Genomic DNA, 27710 nt, shown 5'->3' with positions numbered 1-27710 from the left:
ATAATTGGTGTAGGTAACGCAGGGCAACACCGATTTTGATGCGGAAAATGTTAAAGATGCTTTTGATAGGCATTTTTGTGCTGATTACGAATCCGTAAGTATAAAGTTTCCATCGGCTCCAGATTTTGAGAAAAACGTGGTGAAAGTGTCAAAAAATCGCGTTTTNGCTTTTCTTTATATAATTGGTGTAGGTAACGCAGGGCAACACCGATTTTGATGCGGAAAATGTTAAAGATGCTTTTGATAGGCATTTTTGTGCTGATTACGAATCCGTAAGTATAAAGTTTCCATCGGCTCCAGATTTTGAGAAAAACGTGGTGAAAGTGTCAAAAAATCGCGTTTTTTGCAATATTTAAGAACCTCTTGCAAGGAAACAAATGGTAATAGAACCTTTCACTTAGGCTTAAATTAAAGCTAGAACTACAGACTAATATCCCTGAAAATACTATTCCTGCACCTTGCCCTGATGGTCACCTATACTGATGTTTTATCGTCCAAGAATAAAAAAAATACTGGAAAACTATGCAATTGATAAAAAAATGTGTAAAAATCAGTGTTGGCTGTTCAATAAATGACTATAGGTGACCTTAGGGTCAAGGTGCAGGAATGGTATTTGCAGGGATTGAAGTCAGAGGTCCAGGCCATAATTTAAGCCTAAGTGGAGGGTTCTACCACATTTTGCTTAAATGCGGTAGGTACTCAAACTTCCCAAAATCAGTTTATCCTGTTCACCAAATGACTATAAGTGACCATCAAGCAAAGGTACAGGAATTTACAGGGATAGTATTCGAGATGTTTAGTTTTAATTTAAGCCTAAGTGGAAGGTTCTACCACCATGTGTTTCTTGGCTAGAGCTTCTCAAATATTGCAAAGAACGCGATTTTTTGACACTTTGACCTCGTTTTTCTTAATATCTGTAGCTGATGGAAACTTTGTGCTTACGGATTCGTAATCAGCACAAAAAAATCTGTCAAAAATAGCGTTAACATTTGCTGCATCAAATTTTTTCCATTTTTGTTGGCCTGTGTAATAAGTATTGTTAAATAGCGAATACCCGCATGTTTGCGGCGCTTTCAAAAACCTTTCGAACTGTAAAACAATGACTCAATTCTATTCTACGCATATATATAGATACATGGTAAAAGGGTCACATCTTGCGCTACCGCTTTATCAGCCTGAACGCATATCTCTCCATCTCTCTCTCTCTCTCTCTCTCTCTCTCTCTCTCTCTCGCATAGCAGGCATATTGAGTGCGTGGTTGCCTTGATGGTCACCTATACACCATACGGGCTCATTGAGCTCGATACATAAACACTCGCAAAGTTATCCCTACCTCCTCTACTACTCTAAGGGCAGTTTTTCAGTGCCAGTTTAAACTTAGATTAAGTAAACTGAGTTTAAATTGAACAGCTGGTTGACATTTGATTGGCTGATCTTAGTTTAAACCAGCCAGAAACTGAGTTTAAACTACGGCCGTGCACTGAAAAACTGGCCCTACATCGACCACACATCTAAACCTGGTCTCCCGCTCTCCCTCAGTCAACACCAATATATCGGTATCTGGTCCATTTATCAGAAAAAATATCCTATATGTTAATCCTGGCAATAAGCTACCTACGTGCCGAATTTCAAGCAAATCAAAATTGATCCTATTTGCTAATCTAGGCAATAGGCTACCTATCTGCGAAATGGATTTTTTGTATCGGAAAAATGAAACTTTGTACACTCCTCCTTCTAAACACCTTTCCAAAAAAGCAGCAACCATTCGAATCGGTTATGAAACATAGGACAAAATTGGTCCCAATTTATTATGCTAACAATGAGCTTCACAATTATCCCAAATTTTCCAAGCATCACATCATCAAAATCATGCGATAAAATGCAAAATTTCGTCGAAAAAAATCAAATGATTTGCGCTATTCAGGGTTTTTCCGAGGTTTTCACTTAGAATTTTCTATTTTGCCATTAGAAAGCCATTCCGAAGGAATTGCACAAAAAAATTGCATACAAAAAAATAGATTCTCGATTTTTCTGATTTCCCGACTTTCCCGGAGGGTTATCCCAAAATTTTCTTACATAAAAACCTTCTCCTGGTAATTACGAACCACCAAAAAAAAAATTTTAGGCAAATCGGCCCAACCGTTCTCAATTGATGAATTACTATAAATTTTTCACAACATTTTTATATATACATATAGATAAGGAACCGCTGNTCTCTCTCTCTCTCTCTCTCTCTCTCTCTCTCTCTCGCATAGCAGGCATATTGAGTGCGTGGTTGCCTTGATGGTCACCTATACACCATACGGGCTCATTGAGCTCGATACATAAACACTCGCAAAGTTATCCCTACCTCCTCTACTACTCTAAGGGCAGTTTTTCAGTGCCAGTTTAAACTTAGATTAAGTAAACTGAGTTTAAATTGAACAGCTGGTTGACATTTGATTGGCTGATCTTAGTTTAAACCAGCCAGAAACTGAGTTTAAACTACGGCCGTGCACTGAAAAACTGGCCCTACATCGACCACACATCTAAACCTGGTCTCCCGCTCTCCCTCAGTCAACACCAATATATCGGTATCTGGTCCATTTATCAGAAAAAATATCCTATATGTTAATCCTGGCAATAAGCTACCTACGTGCCGAATTTCAAGCAAATCAAAATTGATCCTATTTGCTAATCTAGGCAATAGGCTACCTATCTGCGAAATGGATTTTTTGTATCGGAAAAATGAAACTTTGTACACTCCTCCTTCTAAACACCTTTCCAAAAAAGCAGCAACCATTCGAATCGGTTATGAAACATAGGACAAAATTGGTCCCAATTTATTATGCTAACAATGAGCTTCACAATTATCCCAAATTTTCCAAGCATCACATCATCAAAATCATGCGATAAAATGCAAAATTTCGTCGAAAAAAATCAAATGATTTGCGCTATTCAGGGTTTTTCCGAGGTTTTCACTTAGAATTTTCTATTTTGCCATTAGAAAGCCATTCCGAAGGAATTGCACAAAAAAATTGCATACAAAAAAATAGATTCTCGATTTTTCTGATTTCCCGACTTTCCCGGAGGGTTATCCCAAAATTTTCTTACATAAAAACCTTCTCCTGGTAATTACGAACCACCAAAAAAAAAATTTTAGGCAAATCGGCCCAACCGTTCTCAATTGATGAATTACTATAAATTTTTCACAACATTTTTATATATACATATAGATAAGGAACCGCTGTTCGTCAATAGCGGTTTCCGACTGAATTTCAGTTTTCTGCAAAAGTGTACATACATATGTATCTTTTCCTGTCATAAATATATCGATGGTCCTCTACAATAACGACACAATTCAAAATTAAAAGAAAAAAACTCGTACTATTGTTAAGCGGCTCATGTCTTTAATTGTTGTCTTATTCATGTATAATCTTTACAACTTACTTTAGTTAGGATTAGACATGGGTTAGCCAAGGATTAGAGACATGAGTTTCTTAACAGTAATAAGGGATTTGATATGTGAATATATATATTTCGATAATGAAATAAATTCAAGCATAAATACGATTTTTAGCTACATATACATATGTAACTCAATTTCAGCGCCACCTGGCGGCAATTTTTTTCGAAAGAATTCTTTTTCCTGTTATCAATACATATTTTGAATCTAAGGATAATCGGACCATTAATACGTTTTTTAGTAATAACTCGACTCCAACGCCACCTGGCGGTTCTTTTTTTTGCAATGGTATTGTTTTTTCCATTGTCAATACACAGCTCAAATATGAAGCTAATCGGACCATAAATACGGGTTTTACTAATAACTCGACTCCAGCGCCACCTAGCGGTTGTTTTAATAGTTATTCTGCTATTCGGAAGGTAGGCAAATTTAAAAAACAAATATCATAAAAATCGGTCCAGCCGTTCTTGAGTTATAAATGGTGTAACTAACACGACTTTGTTTTATATATATAGATAGAAGATAGATATAGATATAAATAATATAATAAACAAATTTCTGCATTTAGATCTAAGCAAATGTGGTGGAATATGGTTATTAGTTTGTATAATTGATTCAGAGGTTTTTTCTTTATATAAATTAAAATTAATTTCGCCAAAAATAAACCTTGGATGGTACTTATTTATTTAATAAATATTTTTTTTTGACAAACTTGTTTTCATTGTTTTATTCCAAAACCGAAACCGGAACGAAACCGAAACAAATTTTGAAGAACGAAACCAAAACGAAACCGAAACACTTGGCAAAACCGAAACCGGTACGTTATTTCGAATCGGTTTTATTCCTTGGTATAAAATACTAACAACTGGCAGCTGAAAGCAAAATTCTTAAAATGTGCCTTACAATGGTATTAGGCAAATTTTCATAGTTGTTAAATATATTTTACGAAAGCAAAAAATAAAATTAGTTGAGATAACTTTCTTTTTTAAACACCTAGGACATCACTGACCATTATAAAGGACCCTGAATGACGGCAAAGTTCAAAGCGTTACAAATTTGTTGATGTGATTTTTGAAATGAACGATCCAAAATTAGCCGGTATAGACATTTTAAAATTTTTAGAATCAGTGGCTGAATTTTTGTGCAGAAAGGGCTCAGAAAGCTTTAGGTTAAAACTGCCTTTCGCCATAAACGGCGCGAATTTTCAGTGATTATTGCGTTTGAGATTACGACTAATAAAGGCCATGAACAGATATTGTGAAAGATTGGACTATACCTTAAAGATGACTGTTTTCTCACGGCCCGCTGTACGAAGTTTTGGTTAGAGTAGGAACTTAAAAATTATCATGGGTTATCAGGTCTATAGCAATACGAGATTAATTGTTGTCTTTCCCGAAGTTCTTTAAATATATCTTGAGCTAAATACTGAAGTATATTCATAAATATTATTATATACTCAAATTTAAATTGTTAATATTAGTAAGTATTTTTTTACTGCAATCACGAATTTCGGGGGTTATTACTAGTTTTAATAATTTATTGTACAATTTACCTTTAGGTTTATGCATCTTAAGTAGTGTTGGGAAGTATCAAGTACTTTTGAGGATCGAGTTATTTGGTATCGATACTTTTAAGGATCGGGTATTTTTCAGAGTACTGAGTACTTTCTTAAAATGTACACATGTTGGTAACATTTCCATACTTACAGGTCTATTCTGCACATTACCGAAGATTTTGTAACCGGAAAATTGTACAGTAAAACCCGCTGACTGGACTGCATTTTAATTGATTGAAAAATTTTAAAAATTAATAAATAAACATAAGTGGCAAACAATATCATTTTGAATTTGGTACAAAATGATACGTCCAACTATGACTTCTTAACTGTTGCACTAAATATTTTTTTTAATAGTTTTTCTTTACTTGTTTATGTGTTTAAATAATGCTACGATTTTGGTTTTAAACTATGTATACTTCATTAAATGTTTTTATTCAAGTATTTATGTAAGTTAACAAGAAGCTGTAACGGCATCAGTAATTATGTTCGCTTAAGTACCCGCATCGAGGTACTTAAGCGGGTTCTTTTAAGTACCCAACCCGCCTAAGTACCTCAAAAAGCGGACATTTTTCGTGAGGTAATTAAGCGGGTTTTACTGTATTACCAAAAAATTTTACCAGTTCTTGTCACCGCGATTCTAGGTACGTTGGTAATGCAGTTAAAATATTTAGCAATTCAGCTATGAAGAATTGTGGAAATCCTGGCATTGCATATTTCACGGGGCAATAATTTGTTACCAGCTTATGAGATGGTAACAAAATTTACCGGTTACAAGAGTACACAGAATGCGAAAAGGGTTTAAAAGTTGACAGGAACTTTATTTACCGGTCACAAACTTTTTATTACCAGCGCAGAATAGACCTTGAGTGTAGACCTGTTAGTGTAGAAATCTCACAAGCTGGCAGTATTTTATTTAAATTAATATGTATATGAATCCCAAATTACGTCAAATGAATGGCTAACTGTACTGAGTACAAGTATTGTACTTGAAAATTATTGAAACTGCAAATTGAGTACAAATTATTTCTGAATAACGTTAAATGTAAATAAAACTCAGTACTTTTTAAGTCTATTCGACACTTAATACTGAGTACCTTGATTCGATCCTGAGTACTTGTACCAAAGCGATTATTGGAACAGAGCNAATTATTGAAACTGCAAATTGAGTACAAATTATTTCTGAATAACGTTAAATGTAAATAAAACTCAGTACTTTTTAAGTCTATTCGACACTTAATACTGAGTACCTTGATTCGATCCTGAGTACTTGTACCAAAGCGATTATTGGAACAGAGCATTTTTGAGTACTGAGTACTTCCGAGTTCTTTTAAGTTCTGAGTACTTTCGAGTTCTTTTGTGAGTACTGAGTTCTTTGGAGCACTCAGTATCGATACTTTTAAAAATCGGGTACCGTCGATCCTTTTGAGAATCGAGTTCTGTTGTTGTTGTTATTGTTGTAGCGGCATTACTAAGCCCCGCCATTTTCGGGTCTACGTTCAATCATTGTCGTCGAGCTCAACTAACGGGAGGCCCTGGAAACGAGCTGTTTCGATGGGTTCGGACCAGAGGGAGAGGGGTGTTAGTTGAGTCGGATTGAGCTGGCATGTAAAGAGGTGGTTGGTGTCGTGGGGGGACTCTCCACATGCCGGGCACTCATTGGGGATATTGGGGTCGAGTCTGGGCAGCTAGCTGTTAAGGCGGCTACAGTATCCAGACCGTAATTGAGCCAGGGTAACGCGGGTCTCTCGTGGCAGTTGAAGCTCCGTCTCTTCCACAGGTGGTGATTGGGCTCGTATTACGGCATTCATAGGTCGAGAGTCGAGGTAGGTGGTAACTGACTCTCTATGAATGTCGTTTATGGCTCGTCTGTATGTCGTCGGGTCCAATGGTTGGTCTATGTACTGTTGGACTGCGTCCTTGTACACGAATAGGTGCCCCCTGACGTGCCTGGGCGGAGGCTCCTCCTGAAGCAACGGTCTGTTAGGGTGTTCACTTCTGTGACACCCCACCAGAAATTGCTTACAGAGCATTTTGTTGTGTTCCCTGACGGGGAGCACTTGGGCCTCGCTGTGCAGGTGGTGCTCAGGCGTCATCAGAAGGCACCCAGTCGCTGTCCGGAGTGCGGCGTTCTGACAAGTCTGTAGCTTCGTCCACTGCGTCCAACTAGTCCCCGGCGTCCAAACTGGCGCAGCATAGTTTAGAACCGGCCGGCCAATTGCCTTGTATGTTGCCAGCAACGTTTCTTTGTCTTTGCCCCAAGTGCTGCCGGCGAGCGACTTGAGGACCTTGTTGCGGCTCTGTACTTTATTGACAACTGCGGTTGTGTGCGTGGAGTAGGAAAGCAGGCTATCGAAGGTGACCCCTAAAATTTTCGGGTTGTTTACAGTCGGTATTGGTGTGCCATCGACGTGTATACCTAACTCTAGCCTGACCTCCTTCGTCCAGGTGGTGAAGAGGGTCGCCGTTGATTTCGTTGGGGAGAGTGTTAGGCTCCTTGCAGTGAAGAAGCGAGAAAGGCTGGAGAGATAGTCGTTCACTTTTGAGCAGAGGTCATCAATTCCATTCCCGGACGCCAAAATCGAGCAATCGTCAGCGTATGAGATCAGGGAAACTCCCTCAGGTGGTTGAGGAAGCTTCGAGATGTAGAAGTTAAATAGTAAGGGGGAGAGAACACCACCTTGTGGAACCCCTTGTTTAATCCTTCTTGGTTTCGAGGTTTGATCTCGGAAGATTACTGACGACTGTCGACCACTCATATAATTCGCCGACCATCGCTTCAGTCCCTGTGGGAGTGAGGAGGCCTCGATGTCTTCTAGTAGCGTGGAATGGCAGACGGTGTCAAACGCCTTTGACAAGTCCAGCGCTACTAGGACCGTTCTCTCACAGGGGCGGTTTCGATTTAGGCCACGAGTTATTTGTGTGTTTATGGCGTTAAGTGCTGTTGTTGTGCTGTGCACTTTACGGAATCCATGCTGATGCTTAGCTGGGGTCAGGTGGCAAGTGAAGTATGGGAGTAGTAGGGCCTCAAGCGTCTTCGCGACCGGGGAAAGGAGCGTTATCGGGCGATAAGAGTCTCCTTTGTTGGCGGGCTTCCCCGGTTTCAGCAGTGGGACCACTCTCCCTGATTTCCACACATCAGGAATGATGAGAGTGGCCATAGACAGGTTGAGGACCTCCGTTAGGTAAGCTACTCCCTTAGGCCCTAAATGTTTTAGCATCAGCATACAGATTCCGTCGGGTCCAATGGCTTTGGAGGCTTTCGCCTTCCCGATGGCCCCCTTCACTTCACAGCTGGTGAAAACAAGTGGTGCACTGTTTTTTGGCAGCTTGTGCAGCCTCCTGGTCACTCGACGTTTGGTCTTGTCTACCGAAGGGTGCAGTGTGAATTGCCTACTAAAGTAGGCTGCGCATTTCTTCGGGTCCGACGAAGCGCGACCTTCGAAAGAGATTTCCACTCTGTCATCACGCTTCGTTGGGTTGGACAGGGACCTCACGGTTGACCAGAGCTTACTCACACCAGATGTGAAGTTACAGGCCTTCAAGTGCTCCTCCCACTTTTTCCGCTTATGCTGATTTACCAGTTGCCGAATCTCCAAATTAAGGTCCCTCAGACGGGGGTCCCCGGGGTCGACCTGGCGTAGGTGGTCACGCTCGTTTGCTAGTACAGCTGCTTCGGCCGGGAGATTTGGGCGGACTTCCGCGATGCGTCCGGACGGGATGAAGCGAGCCGCTGCGGCAGTGACTACCCTGCGGAACTGGCGTTCGCCAGTGTGTATGTTTGTGGGTGTGGGAAGGGCGGCGAAGCTGCTCTCGGTGACTTCCGCGAAGCCGTCCCAATCAGCTTTGTTGAAGTTGGTATAGGTTCGGTGGTCCGCGGGAGCAAAGTCGGTGGGCTTATTGATCGAGATGACTATGGGTAGATGGTCTGATGCTAGTGTTAGCATTGGTCGCCATGAGATGCTATTGATCAAACCAGCGCTAGCAATTGGGGAGGGTTGGGAGGTTTGCTGCTGCCCAGAGGAGCTTCTCGGAGCGGTGCAGGCTCTTCGGGTGTTGGGTGCGTTGCTGATTGTGCCGTTTGGCTTGAGCAGCAGGGAGCCACATAGCTTGTGGTCCACTCCCGGTGAGACCTAAGACCAGAGCAGGTTCTTAGGTGACTCCATCCGTTGCATGAGTTGCACCTAACCGAAGTGGAGTTTGGATGGAGTCGATTCTGGCAAACACAGCAGAAATACGTTTCTGGTCCGGGGTTGGGCTCTACGCCCGCCCGGAGAAGAAGGATGCGGAGCAATCCGGCTGCAAGGAGTTGCTCCATGGACGAACAATGATTGTAGGGTATCGCCGATTTAAGCGGGGTTAGGTCGCCGAAACAACAGCCCTTGGTCGGGTAAAACCCGAGTCATTCCGGTACGTAGAACCGGCTGTCTTGGGAATGAGAATCGAGTTCTCAGTACATTTGGTATCGATACTGCCCAACACTAATCTTAAGCATACATCGAAATTTCGTTTTAGAGAACCAATGTGAAAAAATAATTGCAGAAACGATTAACCGGTGTGCTGAGCAACCGAGAGCCTGCTTTTTAAGTAACACAGGTTTAAAATAAAAAATGTTTGCACCAAACCTCAATATCCCTATGTTATTCGACGCGCTGAAATGCGAATCTGACGTCTGTTAGCCCCCATCGCGTCAGGTTTGAGGTAATTTGAAGATCAAGTCGGAAAGAATTAATTAAATTAACCCGAAAATTCATATATATGGCGTGTTCAACTCGATGAACACGAGTGCGAGGTCCGTTAACCTCCATAAGGTCAGGTTCGAGGTAATTTGAGGGACAAATAGGACAAAAAATGTATTCAATAATAATAAAAACAACATTTTGTTTTTGTTGTCTCTGAATATAGGGGTCTCTTGATTCTTTAAGGTAATCTACAGATCATGTTAAGGCCATATTCAGAAGAATTGTATTGAATTTTCAGGTTTATTCATAAAGTTTTTCCCTACCTGACCTTCAAATGACCTCGAACTTGACGTGATAGAGGCTAACAGACCTCGGATTCGCATAGAGGGCGTCGAATAACATAGGGCAACGGTGGGCAAACGCGACTCCTTGCTCAGAAAAGTGCGTCTCTTTTTATTATTACCTCGCTTCTATTAGCTCGGGATGTAACTATGTAATATTGATGCGCCTAAAAGATGCAGCGATTTCCATTCTCAATTACATACCTGATGACAGTATGAATTTGAGTTGCTTTAAACTTCCGTTCTTATAGTAACATGGTGACAGTATGAATGGAAGTTTTAATAGCGAGGTTTTAGTTTTTTAAACTATAATTTTATTACTTTATATTTGCTTAGAGCGTTTGGCTCTTTTAAAATACATAATTCTTTGCTAGACATTATTTTCCATTGTGTCTCAAAATCGGTAAATTTACACATTCATGTTTCTGTCATAAGGGTGACGATATGTATTAAATTCACATATAATCATTTTTATACGCCTGTTCTACATATTTTTGTGGTATGAAAATAGTAGTTATATTTCGACACCTGAGTGGAAGATCGACCTATCTCGGCAGCCAGTTCGAAAACGCCTTAACTCAGAAAACTTTTCAAGAACGCCCTATTTCAGAATTTTATTGAAAAAGACCTAGAATTTGGTTTAAGAACGCCCTATTTCAGAATTCGGTTGAAAAACGCCCTATCTTAAATGGAAATATATTGAATATGTGCTGAGATAGGGTGGTTTTGAGCCGAATTCTGAGATAGGGCGGTCTTCAGTAAAATTCTGAGATGGGGAATTTTTTAACCAAATTCTTAAATAAGCCGTTTTTGAAAAGTTTTCTGAAATACGGTGTTTTGGAACTGGCTGCTGAAATAGGTCGAGCTTCCAGTCAGGAGTCGATTTCCGATTAATATTCTTTTATTTGTATGAAAACAAGTCAATAAAATGTAAGTTTAGTACTCCACTCTACTTACTAAAATAATGGTGATTTCGTTTTTACCAAAAAATTTTGCCTTTTCATTACCCCTTTCTCTTTTCGTGCTCGATTCTAAATTAAAGGCAAAGGGTGAGAAAATTGTGTGTTCGTTTCTTAAAATGCCGCACTCTCTGCCCTGTGAAGCTTTATCAGGGGAGACGGTTGAACTGAAAATTATATGGATGTTTAAAACGACAACTTAATGAAATGTGTGAGCTAGACAAGGACAAGAAGGCAAAAACATGTCTTTTTACAGGGTTTAATGTAACATCAAACACATTTTGCACCGGGGAAGGGCAACATTTTTTGGAAGAAACGAAATCACCATAAATTTATATTTAGCTATTGGTTTAGATTGCCTTTTCAAATGGAACCATTTAGTTTACACATATGTATTAATAAGGATTAATCAATCAGCTACATTAAAATTTCGAAATAAAATTTTCGAGGGATTTTTTTATATATCAGCCCCCCCTGGCGACGCCCATGCGCCACTATAAAATTTCATTTATCTTTGGTCTTGTCAACGGCAAATTTGAATGCCCGTTTTTCTAGAAGGGATACGCTTCAATATTCCATGCAGAAATTTTTGTCGTACTAAGGTTTTTCGTGTTGGCTTTTGTAAGACAGTCGATGTCTGAGTTTAATTATCTCTCTAATTTTATCGATTTGAACCTCTCTGGTACCAAACATTTATTTCAAACGCTACTAAAAAACTATTTTCTATGTAATAACTTAAATTAATACATCACACACGTTTTAATATTATTGCCATGTATTATTAATTATTTATTTTAATGCAAATTTGTGAATTTCAATTAACAATTAAAATATTTCTTTTGTTAGTATCTAAATAATTTCAATTGTACTTGCTGTATTTTTATTTTTTCTTATTCATATTATATTAACTTCTTAAATGTCTGTTCTGAATAGTTATAAGACATTAAATAAATAAATAAATAGTTTGGGACGAGCCTGCCTAAAACTATACAATGGATCCTTTTAATGTATGGAATTAACAATAACAACCACGCTGTCAGGTTTAAATAGCGGCAAATCAGCTGCACTTGAAGTAGTTGGTTGAATAAGGGAATGGATTAGCAACAAGAGTTTACGGGATGTGAATAACCCATTTTTCCTAACAAACAAATCGTGGTACAAAGCGCAATAACACTACAGAAACAAATCAAGTAAATTTGTGTTAATTCACTTTCAATTGGGAAATAACACAAATTTGACTTATTGCCGTGTGCCTATCTCAGAATTCCGTTTAAAAATGTCCTATCTCAAATGAAAATGTATTGAAAGGGAGAAAGGGCGTTTTTGAATCAGCAGCTGAGAAAGCGAGTTTTTGAACCGAATACTGAGATAGGAAGATCTTCAACCAAATTCTGAAATAGGGCGTTCTTGAAAATTTTTCTGAAATAGGGCATTTTCGAACTGGCTAGTTCGGACTGGATAGTTCGATCTTCCACTCAGGTCATGAAATATAACTACTATTTTCGATATAGTATGTGAACGAGCGTCCAAGGATGTATGTATCTCACCCTTAATTTGGAAAGTATTGAATTATTAAACTGTTTTAAACGAGTTTTTATATATATAAGTATATAAAACATGTAAATTAAAACATTTACAAAAACTTGTTCAAATAGTTTTTTCCTGTTCTTTGAATAAAACGCGATGTTTTCGTCTTGAAAAAACATGTTTTGTCCAACCCCCCTGATTGTTACCGAAAATGACTTAACAAGGTCAGTGCAATATTAAATAACAATATGGGTATAAAAAAATAGAAAATTCTTTAGAATTTGAAACAACTAAATTTGTTAGCCCAAAAGAACGAATAGGTATTGAAAAAGTCCTCTTAAAACTTTATCCTTCAATATACTTGAAAATTTCCCATAATTATATTTGGAAAAATAGATGTTCAGGACTAATATGTATACTACAACATACTCCAATTTCGCCCTTCTAACTTTATCTTCAATACCACTTCGACCTTGTCCAACAAAAGATATAGTTATTTTCAATTATGTATACAGACTTTTATCTTTTATTTGATACCCGTATTGCTATACCACATTGCATCGAACTTTTTAAACAATATTTTGAACTAATCACATCTTCGAATTTCCAAACTACTTTTAAAACAACTTCTGACGTCAGAGCAGGAATGGAAAATTAGGTACAATTATTATTATATATAATTATACCCTTCTCCGACTTTTTCGAACCAAAAGGTACATTCGGTACACTGAGCTCAATTTAGGGACAATTAGACGATAGCCAAATAAATATAAATATCAAAGGCTATGTTGCTCGCAAAAAAAATGTACGAAAATTTTTGTAAACAAAGAAAAATGGCAACTCATATATAATTTTGAACATGTTATTGTGGCAACAAGAAATCTAAGCAAAGTGGCTAAGTTCCTTAAATTAATAATTTAGCTTGCAACGATGGATAAATAAGTCAAATTTTGAGTAAAATGGTATAGAATTCTTGAAAATCAATATTATTTTGATCGAAAAACGTTGCTTCCGATAGTTTATTTTACCATTTTTAAATACAAGCGATATTTATGGGCCCCCATTGCATTTTGTGAGGGGTTTTAGGGGACCTATAAGAGAAACAAAGTTTTTCGATACGTCGTTTTATACGAAAACTTATTTTTTCGACATATAAAGTACATGGAAAGCTTTGAGTGCTTTGAGCGACCCCCAAAAAAATTTTCATTCCCAAACAAAACCTACTTTTTTCGGTATTGTACTATCCTAGAGGGTGAGTGCATTAAAATTCCGACTTTTTTTTTTTGTGGAGCACCCCAATGCTCATACATATATATTTATTGAATTGTTATGAATATTAATTCAACTGTACTGATATATTAGTGACTTTCTTCTTAATGCAAATAATGTATAAATTTGTTACCAATTGTCTGAAAATAATAAAAAAGTAAAAAAATCGTAAGCTACTTTTTAGGTACATCTGACAGCTATTGTCAAATTAGGAGCCTACATTGATTTTTTGTGGGTTTTGAGATGTTTGGGTTTTTGTCACACGGTGTTTTCTTCGGTTGCTTGCTCTGATTCATAATAACTTTAATATAGTTAAATGTTATAGTAATGTGAAATCTTTGAACTTACCATTGTCGTTGAAAGATTTCGCTGTCACTTGCAGCACAAATGTACCTTTGGCTGTGTTCTCGGTTATGTTCGCGTAGTACACTGATTGATGGAAACGTGGTGGATTCCTGCTAGTTCCTTGCACTAAAATATGTAGCTTCAACAGCGATTGACGAGCCGTTGGTTTGCCATTATCACTGGCGCTTATTACCAAATTATAACTGTTCCTCTGAACACTAGAAGTCACCGGTTTTTCGCCAGAGCTACCCAGCATAACCGGTGGTATTAATTTCGTTAACTCAATATAACCCGCCCTTGAATTCATCTGAAAGTATCCCGCCTCGTTACCACTGACAATTGCATAGGTGATTTCTCCATTCGCGCCCGCATCTCGATCCACAGCCACGATATGAGCAACTGTTTCGCCAATGCGCAGTGCATCACTGATTCGTATTGTGGCGACGGGTGGCATGTGGAATCGATGCTCTGCTGGTGTGCTGATAGTAACAGGAAACACAAACTGTGGCGCATTGTCATTAACATCCGTCACCTGTAAAACGGCTGTAACTGTGGTACGCAGGCGCGAACTCACATTAGACGGCTGATCCATGGCCTCAACGATGAGTATGTAGCTCCGTACCTCCTCATAATCGAGTGGGGCAAGCAGTGCTAGTGCACCAGTTAGCGCATCAATACAGAATAGTGGTTCTGCATCTTTGAGTTCTGCCGATGTTTGTTCGCTGAAGGATTCGCTGCTGTCGTTGTTGAGGGGCGTGTAACTTAAGAGCTTATATTGAAGGTAGCTATTGCTACCCGAGTCCGTATCTGTAGCACTAAAGTTGTAGATTATAGCGCCAATAACGGTAGATTCGCTAACTTGCAGGTGAATGGGATCATTTAACCATCTGGGCGGATTATCGTTTACGTCGGCGATCTCCACCTTTACCGTGATTGCGCTGCTTTGGGGGTTGTTGCTAGCGCTTGTGTCCAAGGCTCGTATCTCTAAACGAAACTCGGACTGGGTTTCGCGATCTAGTTTACGTGCGACCACCAGCGAACCCGTATGGCGGTCAATGTCGAATGCACCTTCGATTATGTCCTTTCCCTGTGATGCGAGGGTGTATGTGATAAAGAGATCACTATTGCTGTCGATTATATTTTGCTGGTCGATGCGTTCATTGGGGCTTACCGAGCCGACTACATAGCCAACGGGAACATCTTCGGGAACCTAAAGAAAAGAGAAACAAATGAAAAACATAAACTATTTGTTTGAAAATTTTAAAAAAATATATCTAGAAATTTAGCAAATCAAGAAGATTCAAATAAATGGTATAACCCAATAAACATTGAAGTAATCCGGTTTCCAAACGTTTTTTAGAAAAGTTCCCCAAATTATTTTGTAAAATATAAATTTTGCAAACATCTCCAACTTTTTTATAATTTGTTGGTTTTGTTGAAAAAATATGAATAAAGGTAAGTTGAACATATGTATATTGTACACTGAGGTACATACATATCTGAAAGCAATTTCAATTGGAAATGTAAGAGTTTAAACATTTTGATGTTGTATCAAAATAAAATAAAAAATTTTTAAATATTTTCTTCATAGGACAGAAGCTTTCTAACCAGTGCACATTAGGTCAAATGATTCATTTGACTATGCGAAAGTTCACTTTCGTAAAGGCAGTTTTACATTATTTTTTGTTGCAATTCTGTAGGAAATACTCCAAAATAACAGAAACTTCACTTAGTCACGGTTAGACAGCAATAAACCAAAGTTACACTTTCAAAATGTTATTGATACGATGTTTGCGCAACCGGTTTATTTTATAAGTTTCAAGTGAACTTTTTTTTGTAAAGTTCGAACAGTTAAGGGTAAATTTTAAATGGAAAATAAAACTATAAGTGAGAACCTATGTCCCAATTTAAAAAAGTGACTTTTTATCATTTGTTTGGGGTGTAGAGCAGGTCGCCTCCACGTGGTGCATCCTGGGTAACGCCAAATGTACTTCGGCCTCTAAACCTGAATGGTAACGACTTGGCTTCGTCCTCTGACTACGATTTTTGAAACGATTTGGATTTATCGATCCTTGAGATGGTGGTTGTGGTATTCTATCACCTGAGTATGCTGAGGTGACACTCAGCAGAAATGGCTGGTGGGCTAATGCCGCAACTGCCCCCGTCCCGTTAAAACCCTGGCAGGCCTCAGAGTAGGTTCCGATTCCCGTCGCCGTTAAGTTGGTGGTTTGGTGCGGTTTAGATGACTCCCGTTTTTGCGCTGGTCGGCTCCGAACTCATGACCCCATAAGGGCATGTCTCAACCCTCGCCATAGTCTTGTTCAGAGGTAGCTATTGGACCATTTAAAGGCGACTACACGCTCGGGTTTTGGATAGCGGCTCTGAGTGGGGACCCAGTGAAACATGAAAGAAAACGAAATCAAAAAACCAAAAAATAACCAAAAGAAACATAAGCTTTCGAGCGGTGGTGGAGAGCCGGAGCCGACCCCAAAGCCAGCTCATCTGGGGGCTACAGCACCACCTACGGTCCGCGAGGCGAAACCGCCGCGTTCTACTAATTCCACCTCTGGGGGATCCTTAACGGATAGTCATTCGGGGGGTAAGAGCGCGTCGAAGCCGACGCACTTAAATGCTTCTGGGGGCAGGTGCAGTCGCCGCCGGGGAGGCAGAAGTGCCGGAACCGGACTCCGTGGGGGTCTCTAGGCAAGGAGCCGGATTTAGCGAGCCAGTTAGGGGGGTGAGGGACGGAAGCGCCAGCACCAGCTCGGGCTCTTCATCCAGTTTTCCGGGTATGTCCTCGAAGGCTCTCCACAAGAAGCCTTTGGGATTGCCTAAACGGCAGGTATCGTCAGACCGAAAGGTTTACTCAGACAGGCGCATGGCTACCAGGATTTTGAAGCGCTATGGCGGTCAGGATGCTTCTCAGCTAGCTGAGCAACATTCGAAAACGCTCGAGTGGGCCAAAGGGGTACTATGTGGCCTGGAGGAGAGGGCTAAGAACCCGCCGAAAGGGACGCGAGTGCGCATCCTGCAGGTCCTAAGAGACAAAGGTCTCAAGAGGGAGAAAGCTCCCGCGCAAAAAGACCCAGGAATGGGGGTGCCCCTGTTCAGTTCAGCGAAATCGAAGTAGAGAAGATGGCACCATATCCAGGGAAAACTGGAGTCGCGAGCATCAGCCATCTCCTCTGTTTTTCTGAGGATGGTCAGGGGAAACCCTGGTCCACCTCCGCGATGTGAGGATGGTGGATGCCGTCATGCCATCCACAAAAGGAGATTGTCTGCGCCAACGAGCGGTCGGCATCTCTTTATAAGGCTGCATTGGCTCTGGTGGAGGAGGTTTGGGAGGGCGCCAAGCTGGAAGCCGTGGACGAGCAGGACATTCCTGCCCGCCCACGTGCCCGTGTCTGGCTCCCCCCGAGCCCTCCGCACCGGAGCAGATTGAGGAAATCCTCCGATTCTGCAACCCGCATCTGCCCACGCACAACTGGCGAGTTGTCAGATTTGAGGCGTCCGAGGATTCCGAGGAGTCACAACGACAAGCGCTGATATTGCCCAATGCGGAATCCCTCGGCCCCCTCGCTGAGTCCAGGCGAGTCATCACTTATGGATTCGAAAGGATAGTCCTTAGGGTCTACCAATCCGATTTCAGGGGTGATGGCTCGCAATCTCCTGAAGTACCGGAAATGCGTGAGTCCTAGGCGGAGGAAGCCCCCATGAGTATGGAGGTAGAATCCGTCATGTCGGAGGCCAAAAGTGCTGAGGATGCTTTCTCAACGGAGGGCTCCGTCATCAGTATCGGACGGTTCTACGACAGGGCGGAGGAAGAGAGGCTCTTAGCCTCAGTAAACGAGGACGTCGAACTGGCGTGGCTGGAGAGGACTTTGGTGGATGAAGATCCTGCAAATAAACCTCGAACACACTAAGGCGGCGTCCGCAAATCTCCTTATCCACCTTAAGCAAGGTGGAGCCGACGTAGTCCTGATCCAGAAGCCGTGGCGAAGCAGTAGCGGTATCTCCGGGATCAGGACGCCTAATTTCAAGCTGATGGTGCAGAAACTGGTGCATGCTCATCAGAAACGAATTAAGAGCACTGATTCTACCTAATTTTAGCAATGAGAACATTGTGACTGTTAGCCTGGATAGCGGCGCCAGAAAGCTCTGGATTATATCCGCATACATGGCACATGAAAACGAGAAGGAACCACCTCTATTACTACTGCGTGAAGCCATAGCCAAAGTAAGGCGACGGAAAGCCGACGTAATTATCGGATCGGACGCCAATTCATGATACTCGTGCTGGGGAAGCTCAGATATCAATGCAAGAGGTGAGTCCATTTTTGATTATATTCTAAGTGAGGACTCATGTATTTGTAATAGAGGAAACGAACCGACCTTTATCCCCGCGGCTAGGCGAGGGGTTTTGAATTTAAACTAGCCTCGTCGTCCGTATATTCCGTCTCCGATTGGAGGGTTCTTAATGATCACTTCTTTTTGGACCATAGGTATATTCAGTGTTTTCTGGACGAAGACCGTCCTAAGAGTATCCCCTTTAGCAATCTTAGAAAAACAAACTGGGACCTCTATAGAAAAAACTGCGGGAACTAATACCAGAGGCCCCCCAGGAGAGCTCAAGCACCGAAGGCTCGATTGATGTCATGATGGAGAAGTTTACACCAGCTTATAAGAGTGCCATAGAAAGCTCATGCCCGCTGAGTAGGCCCGGGGGCAAAGTCCGACCAAAATGGTGGACGGTGGAACTGTCAGAAATCGGAGCGTCGAGTAGACGCCTTTTCAACAAGGCCAAGAAGAGTGGACAATACTCCGACTGGGAACTCTATAAGATCAGACAGGGCATCTATAAGTCCGAGATAAGAGAGGCCAAAATCGAGTCATGGAGAAATTTCTGCGAAGCCGTAGAAGATTGTAATGAATCATCGCGATTCAGGCGAATCCTCGCGAGGAATCCCGTACCCTTGGGATACTTGAGGGACGAAGAGGGCAACTGGGCGATGAGTGGAGAGGAATCGCTTAAGCTACTCCTTGACATTCATTTCCCAGAAAATTCGGCACCGTGTGAGCCCACCGGTGTTGGAACGGGCGACTGCCTTACCTCCTCCTCTGATGAACTACTGGAGAGGCGCCGACTGCTCTGGCCGATTGTTTCTGTCAAGCCTTTTAAGTCCCCTGGACCGGATGGCATCATCCCTGCGTAGCTGCAAAAGGATGTGGAGGTCTCGTGCCGCTGGCTCACTCCTATCTATGCGAGCTGCTTAGAAATAGGGGGCTTGGAGGAGTGTAAGGGTCACGTTCATCCCCAAAGCAGGAAAGAACGCTCATGTATCCCCGAGGGACTTCAGAACAATCAGTCTCTCATCTTTCTTATTGAAGACTTTTGAGAGACTGATTGACCTGTACATAAGAAACAGGATTCCTCGGGAACGTTCTAGCCTCTCTCAGCATGCCTACCTGAATTGTAGATCCGTAGAATCTGCTCTGAACTCAATTGTCAAAGTCATACTGGAGTCTCTTAAGAATAAAGATTTTGTAGTAGGTGCCTTCCTTGATATCGAAGGGACTTTTAATAATGTCCTGCCTGGGGCGTTTATAAGAGCCCTTACTAAGCTCGGAGTCGAGAGATACTTAGTAAGGCTCATCTCATATATGCTCCACGACAGGACTGTTACAGCGGAATGGGGCAACGCCTCTGAGCAGCGTAAAGTGAGCAGAGCCACCCCGCAGGGAGGCGTCCTCTCACCCTTTCTCTGGATAGTCGTGATAAACGACGTCTTGGATGAGTTGGAAAGGAGAGGATGACGTGGCACTCATCGTCAGAGGAAGGTTCTTGAACACTCTGTACGATATTATGCAAGGGTTCCTAAACATGGTCACAAATTGGTCCGCTAGCTTCGGACTTGCTGTCAATCCTGGAAAGATGGACCTCGTTGTTTTTACCAGGTGGTACAGCCCCATGCTCAGCTCCCCTCAATAGGGGGTCTTCCACTTGTTCTCTCCGACAGGGAGTGATCCTGGACGGGAAGTTGTCATGAAAACCAAATATTGAGGAACGAGTAAAGAAGGCATCGGTGGCTCTCTACTGCTGCAAGAATGCCATGGGGAAGAGATGGGGCCTCTCCCCAAAAGTGATGCAGTGGCTATATGAAATCATTATTAAGCCAATAATGTTACATGGGGTCATTGTCTGGTGGAGTTCACTGGAAAAGACCAATCATGTTAAGAGGCTAGAGCGCGTGCAAAGGGCGGCCCTCGTTGGAATCAGCCGGGCGCTCCGGACCACTCCTACTCTAGCTCTAAACGCTATACTCAACGTCGCATCTGTCGTCATTGCGGGCAAAGTAGCGGCGGTTCGCTCAGCCATTAGGCTCAAAAGCTCTGGGTTCTCCTTCAACCCAGCGCACGGGCACTCGACAATTCTCGAAAGCTTCGATTTCCTGACGAAGGAAATGGACCGGAGTCAGGCCGAGGTGGCTGCTATAAAAGAGGCAGCTAATTGGCTATGCACCAATGTATTGTCGACAAGGAGGGTAAATATATACACTGATAGCCAAGCGGCAATCAGGGCGCTGGGATCGATAATGGCGTCTTCAAAATTGGTCGGGGAATGCATGACCTCTCTCTCAACTGCTTCGGAATATTTCCACATCAAGCTTATTGGGCCTCAGGGCACAGTGATATCACAGGAAGTTGCAGGGCTGATTAGCTCGATAGGCAGGGCACCCTCGAGGCCATCACCTCGGACAGGGAGGGAATTGGAGTTCTATTGGCAACCTGCGGTCTGCTTTTGGACAGATGAGCTTACAGTCGGCTCAGCGAGCGCTGGGAAAAAACCCCGACCAGCAAAGTTGCAAGGCCGGTTGTGGACCGCGGACGGTCAAGGGAGCTACTGCAGCTGGCTAAGCGCCACCTCTCGATTCTCACAGGTGTACTGACCGGACATTGTCCTATGGGAAACAACGCGGTGCGACTCAAGATCGTCACGGATCCCTATTGCCGCAGTTGCCCGGAAGACGAGGTGGAATCATCTCAGAACTTCCTACTCAACTGCCCGGCATTCGCTAGATTAAGGTTTAAGCACCTGGATGCGCATCTCATCCACACTAGCGAGGGACTCTCCGGAGTGGACATCAGCTGTTTGCGTAACTCTGTTGTGAGCACCCAGCGCTTCTCGGAATTTTACACAGTTTCCGTTCAAATGGATTCTTATGTAATGTGGTATCACAATGAACAATTAAATGTACTAGTATCTCCCAGTGGTCACCAATACTTACTCCTTTATGCGAATTACTATTTTGAAGCCCACTAGCATAATTTATAGCGAATTTACAGGAAAGTTTAAAATCGAATCATGAACGTTAATACTGGATTGATTAATGCTAATTTTACCAAGTCTCCTTCAAATTTCTTCAGTTGCTTTTGAAATTAGAACGAAAAAGGAACCTCGATTTTGATTTATAAAAAATATGCATATGTATTTGTATGTATAGATGAGATGTTCATCACTGACTAATATGTTAAACATATACCAATTCAGACTGTAAATAAGTTTTTCGATTATATATGCCTGAGGGCCTCTTGGAGGTTAAATACTAAATTTTACACATCTACATAAACTCTTTTTTTTCATCAGGATCATTAACGGTTGAAAAGTATTTTGAAGGTTTACAACAAAGGACAATATTTCCTTCTCTAACGGCGATTTCACACAGGTTTTTGTCAAGACTGGGCCAAAGCCCAATATTTTTTCATCACACGACTGTGCTACCAAGTTACACCTAATTTTATGTTACTAATGTGTGTTCTAAAAGTGAAATAAATCTGATCATAAATATGATTTTTTTAGGATATCTCACAATCCCTGCGCCACCTATCGGAAGACAAGCACACTGATCCTTCTAAAAACTTTTGCACGATACAACAATCATTCAATGCGATTTTAAAATCTGGGCGAAAATGGTGAATGATTCTTGTGATTTTATATGTGTGTAAATCTAGGTGTATAAAACTCTATTACCATATAATAAGTGGCTCCAGAGATAACCGATATGAGAATTTCGGTTTGTATGGGCGGTGCCACGCCCCCTTTTCCAAAATCTACCACTTTTCGCCACAAGTACGGTATTGACAACATATGTTGCTGTGTCCAATTACAGGACGTTAGCATAAGCAGTTCCAGAGGTAAGCCATATGAGAATTTCAGTCTGTATGGTCGGTGCCACGCCCCCTTTTCCAAAACCTACCACTTTTCGCCGCAAGTACGGTATTGACAACATATGTTGCTGTGTCCAATTTCAGGACGTTAGCATCAGCGCTTCCAGAGATAAGCGATATAAGATTTTCAGTTTGTATGGGCGGTGCCACGCCCCTTTTCCAAAATCTACCACGCTTCGCCGTAAGTACGGTATTGACAACATATGTTTCTGTGTCCAATTTCAGGACGTTAGCGTAAGCGGTTCCAGAGTTAAGCGGTATGAGAATTTCAGTTTGTATAGGAGGTGCCCCGCCCACTTTCCCAGTACCTACCATTTTTCACCGTAAGTAAGGTATTTACAATCTATGCATCTGTGCAAAGTTTCAGTTCTCCAGCATAATTCGTTTTAGAGATAAAGTCGTTTTCACATTTTAGTCTATATGTCAGATGCCACGCCCCCTATATATCGGTATTAACATTTCTGGATTAGAGGAAGTTGTATCCTTCAAATCAGCGTTTCNTGACACCATGTCTGAAATCCCACGTGATCTGTCAAATACTAATGCATGAAAATCCTAACCTCAAAAAAATCACCCGTTATATAGAGTTAAGTGAGTCCCCTTCGCGGGCCTGCCACCTTAACCTGCAAAAGAAACCTGACTTATTTGCATAACCTCAAAAATTTTCTGATTTATTTCCATTTTATGTAAGCTTTTACAATTTTGTTAACTTTCGGCTACCAAAATGGAAACGGAAATGGATAAATGAAGATATAATGAGTTGATTTTATTTTACTTAAGCCGCCGTTTTTAGCCGTTTTCAAGAAAAAAGGTTTTTCTGGGCTATCATGCTATCACAAAAGGCGAGTTGTTTGAAGTTTAGCTGATTGGATGTTCGAAAAAAGAAAAGTTTTTTTCGGTTGTCAACCATGTTGAAAAAAAATTTGGTGCGGCAGATATTTGCGAAAGTTTCATGAAACTCTTAGAAGAAAAAACGCGTAATTTTTGCAATTATTTATAAAAGAAAGATGAAAATTATGGAAAAAAATTTGGAAAGGATGTTAAAATATTTCGATCTGAAAACATAGCGTTTTTTGCTGATGAAGTTCATTTCGAAATCAAAAAGCCAACTGTGTCGACCATCAGCCGGATTCTAATTTTCGCTATCGCTAAAATGCTAATAAAATAGGAAAGCTAAAAATTTTCTATCTCCTAAATTTTTTGGTGATAAATAATCCATTTAAAGGTGATAAATAGTGAAAATAAAATTATGTGATAGCAAAAAGAAAATAGCAGCCTATATTTGGATTACATTTCAGCTCCTGTAGCGTAGCCGTGGCTATGTTACAAATACACTTGCGCCGATTCGCAAAGACCATTGATGAGCAGCCTTCGCAAAAAGGCAAATCCGTGAGAGAATTTACGGATTGAAATTTCGTAATTTTTTACTCAAAGTGAATAGAGTTTCAAAAACATTTGTATTTTGAATATAAATAATATGGGGAATACTGAAACCTAAAGTGTAAATGAAGTGTTTTATGAAGACTAACTGCTTTAGGTATCTCTTCTCAAGACATTTCTACGAGACATGTGTAGTAAATATTTTTCTTTTTTTAATTTAGGAATTCCGATAATGGCATAATTAGTCGCTAGAAGAAACCATGTATGTACATGTGACCATACTTATTTTATTTTATTACTTGTGTCAAAGCCAAGCTAATTGGACAATGTTTTTGAGTACTACCTAAACACATATATTCATCATTTGAACATTCAAAAAAGCAGAAAAGTCTATTTTACGAAAGCCAAGTCATGTTTTCACATTTTATTTACTGCCTTTACACTCTTTTTAACGTTTGCCATCTTTTTACATTAAAATAATGCAATATTTTAGCTGCTATTAATTTCGCACACAAAAAGTAATCATTTCACCTAATGTGCAGTGCTGTCAACTATTTTCGTGTAAAAAATCCAGATTTTTATAAAAACCCGCTAGAAAAAAGCTAGATTCCACAAAACAAGCTGAAAACAAAATAAATAAAATAAAATAAAAAACTTTTTAATATACAACGCGTTTATAAATGGACTAAAAGTAGAAAATAATAGTTCTCAGTCCCATAGAATTTGGTTTGATAACTTTTGATTTTGAAATTTTCGCAAAAGTCATTATAAACAATTTATGAAAAGCGTGGGGCGCATGCAATACAAAGCATTAGATTTAATTGACAATAGGCAAACTACATAACATAGACCTAAAAATTCTACAGAGAAAGTACAAACTTGAGATCGATTTTAAGCGGTCGTTATTAATATATCCCCATACATACATATATTACCCTTCATATCAATTCTGGTCTATTACATGCGCCCCACGCTTTTCATTTTCAAACTCATAAATTGTTTATAATGACTTTTGCTAAAATTTCAAAATCAAAAGTTATCAAAACAAATTCTATGGGACTGAGAACTATTATTTTCTACTTTTTAGTCCATTTATAAAAGCGTTGTATATTAAAAAGTTTTTTTTTTTATTATTTATTTTCTACATTTTAGTCTTGTCTGTATAAAATTTTGCAATAAATAGGTGCAATCCCGTATTCCTCGGACTCGGACTAGTAAAACTGTCAAAAAATAAAAATTTGCTCAGAGCGAGAGAGTAACATTGAAAAGTACGGGATCGCTTTCTAGTAAAAAATGGTAACTTCTGTCAACTTCAACATAACCTCCAAATTTTGGTTGTAAATTTATCCTTATTTTGTATGTAAACATACTCAGCTCACACATGTAAATAACCAAAAATACTTTCAAATTCATTAGAATCCACTTAAACAAGTAATTAAATACTTTTCAACATGAATTAGCAGAGTGTACTTTTCATTTGTTTACAATTTGGTTGCCAAACACACTACAGCTGATCGTTTGACACATTTACCAGAATTTACCAGCAAAAAATTCTCGGACTAAAACTGGTAACTTCTGACAGAGAGAGAACCGTATTTCCTCTCTTTTTTGTCCTCTCAATAGTCAGAGAACCGAGTACGGAATCGATTTCCAGTAAAATCTGACTGATTCTGACTATTTCTGACTAGTCCGGACTCGTACGGAATCGCAACTAATATTAAAATAATTCAACGATATTAATAGATTGGTGCGCACACATGCATATACATATACGTGTACATACATATACGAGCACCGATTAATTTCATTTAAAGCAGCGTTGGGCAAAGAGAGCTTTTACTCTGCTCGCGCCCATACAAAATGTATAGAAAGCTTAAAAGAGCTTTGCCCACGGGCAAGGCAGTGCCTATCAGTGATTTAAAGAAATGGGGTGTCGTCCATATCCACTATAGCGTACGTAGTGCATAGGGCGACATCTACCTCTCGAACCAACGAGGTTCATATCTAGACTTAATAGGAACTTTGCAAAGCAAAGCTTTTATAGCTGCCTGGGCACTCAACATTGCAAGTTGATAAAAGCGTTGTACAAAATTTGAGATCGATTTTAAGCGATCGTTATTCATATACCCACATACATATGTATGTACATACTAGGGATGTTGCGAATGTGGAATTTTAGGCATTCGTGGATTCGAATGCGGATGTCTAACAGCTAACATCTGCGGATGCGGACGCGAATGCGGATGTCAAACAATTAAATTAAGTTATTTAGGTAGGTAAATAAAAAATGGAAAAGTTTGTAATTTTTAATAATGTTGATTTTTTTTAGTACTTGAATTTAAAAACGGAGCATTATATTTAATAAAAAGTAACGAGAATTGCATCGGGGCTGAAAATGTCGGATGTATCCTACTAACTTTCATCTTCACTTGAAGAATCTAGCTCCGCTTACAAGCCAAACCAGATGTGTCAGGTTTTTCTAGAGATATTTAAAAAGAATTCTTCATTCTCATTCCTTTGGCTGTTTCAGCATTTGGGGAACCTGTAGCGTCATCAGCGTTTTTTGATTTTAGTTTTTGTGATTCATTTTTAATACTTTTTTCTGCGACTGGTTTGAACAATTTTTCCTTATAGCGAGCTTAATAGGTGGATATGGAAAATAAATTATTATTTTCCAGGAATGAAAATTTTGAACAAAATTCTGTTTTCAAAGTCGTGGCTGTCAGCCGAATCGGATCAGAATACTGTTATTTAAAAAAAAAAACACCCCGTTTTTTATTTGAATCTCAGATAGTTACGTAGTTATTTGAGCATCGGGTTTCTTTATAGCCAGACGTTCATCATTTCTGCTGAAAATCCCTATTGAAGGAGCTTACTCTTTGACTTTAAATAGCAAAGAAAGGACAGTTTTACCAAAGAAGTTTTTAGCCAAAGATCCAATGTATATCCCTACGAAAAAAATATTGCCCTACAGGTAATCAAAATTTTAAGATTGGTAAAAAAAAAATCATAATAAAGAAAGAAACCAATGCAGGTATTTAAAGCACAGAAAAAAAATGTTATTAAAAGGACAAGGCTCTAAATCTGTCATTTTGTTTGCCAGATACCCGTTTTATCGGTGCCCTTGCACCATATTGGCATTAAAATTAATGCGGAAGCTGCGCGGCTGCGAATGCGAAAGCGAATATTCGCAACAACCCTGGTACATACATATACATATTACTTTTCATATCAATTCAAGTCTATTACATGCGCCCATATATGTAATACTTCTATATTGGCAGTAAACTAACTTCCCAATGTGTAAGCATTCCGAAATCAAAGCGAGACAGTCTAAGTACGGTTTTTGTGTATGTATTAGGGATGTTTCGAATTCCATATTTTTCACATTCGCGAATGCGAATTTTCGGAATGCGAATGTGCGAATGCGAATGTTAAGTCATCGTTTTTATTACTTAAAAATGTTGTAAATTATTAAAACATTGAACATTGAAATTACTGCTGCTAATACTAACGCTGAGACTGTGACTGGTACGGCACCTGCTCTCAACCGTTCTCAGTGTACATCTACTATCGCTAGGGACACGAATTTCGATACGATACGATACCATATCGATACTTTTCGCATTCGATACCGATATTTTCTACTCGATAGTTTTAAAACGATATTTTTTGGAATCGAGTACCAGAACCCTAGTATCGTATCGAATATCATAAACTCACATTCCAACACAGAGGGAAAAAAATTTTAGAATTAAAAAAAACGTGCTAAATTGAAAAAAAATACGCATATGAAATAGCACCAACCCAACTCGTTTTAAATTTGAGTAAATACGTTATAAAATATGTGGTTGTAAAGTGCACAGATGCTTTTTCGAAATTAAGAAGAAAAAAAATTAATTTCATATTCCGTCTGATGAGAATTGAACCCGGATCCTCTTGGCCGCAACTAATTGTATCAAGCGTCTTTGCATACTCAGC

The 27710-nt window shown here is 40.1% G+C and overlaps 1 protein-coding gene across 1 annotated transcript in view; it reads right to left on the bottom strand.

Annotated features, from left to right (window-relative positions):
* Positions 1-27710, bottom strand: part of ds (dachsous cadherin-related 1) — a 389037-nt gene that overhangs the window by 246235 nt on the left and 115092 nt on the right. The window contains exon 4 of the mRNA XM_017630280.1: positions 14127-15333. Within this exon, the coding sequence (XP_017485769.1) occupies positions 14127-15333 (1207 nt within the window). The remainder of the gene's footprint in view (positions 1-14126; positions 15334-27710) is intronic.

Source organism: Rhagoletis zephyria, unplaced genomic scaffold (assembly GCF_001687245.7).
Source record: "Rhagoletis zephyria isolate East Lansing unplaced genomic scaffold, Rhagoletis_zephyria_1.1 Rzeph_scaffold_00087, whole genome shotgun sequence".
Classification (NCBI taxonomy): domain Eukaryota; kingdom Metazoa; phylum Arthropoda; class Insecta; order Diptera; family Tephritidae; genus Rhagoletis; species Rhagoletis zephyria.
The sequence above is the reverse complement of the archived record's forward strand: the minus strand, read 5'-3'. Positions and strand labels throughout refer to the sequence as shown.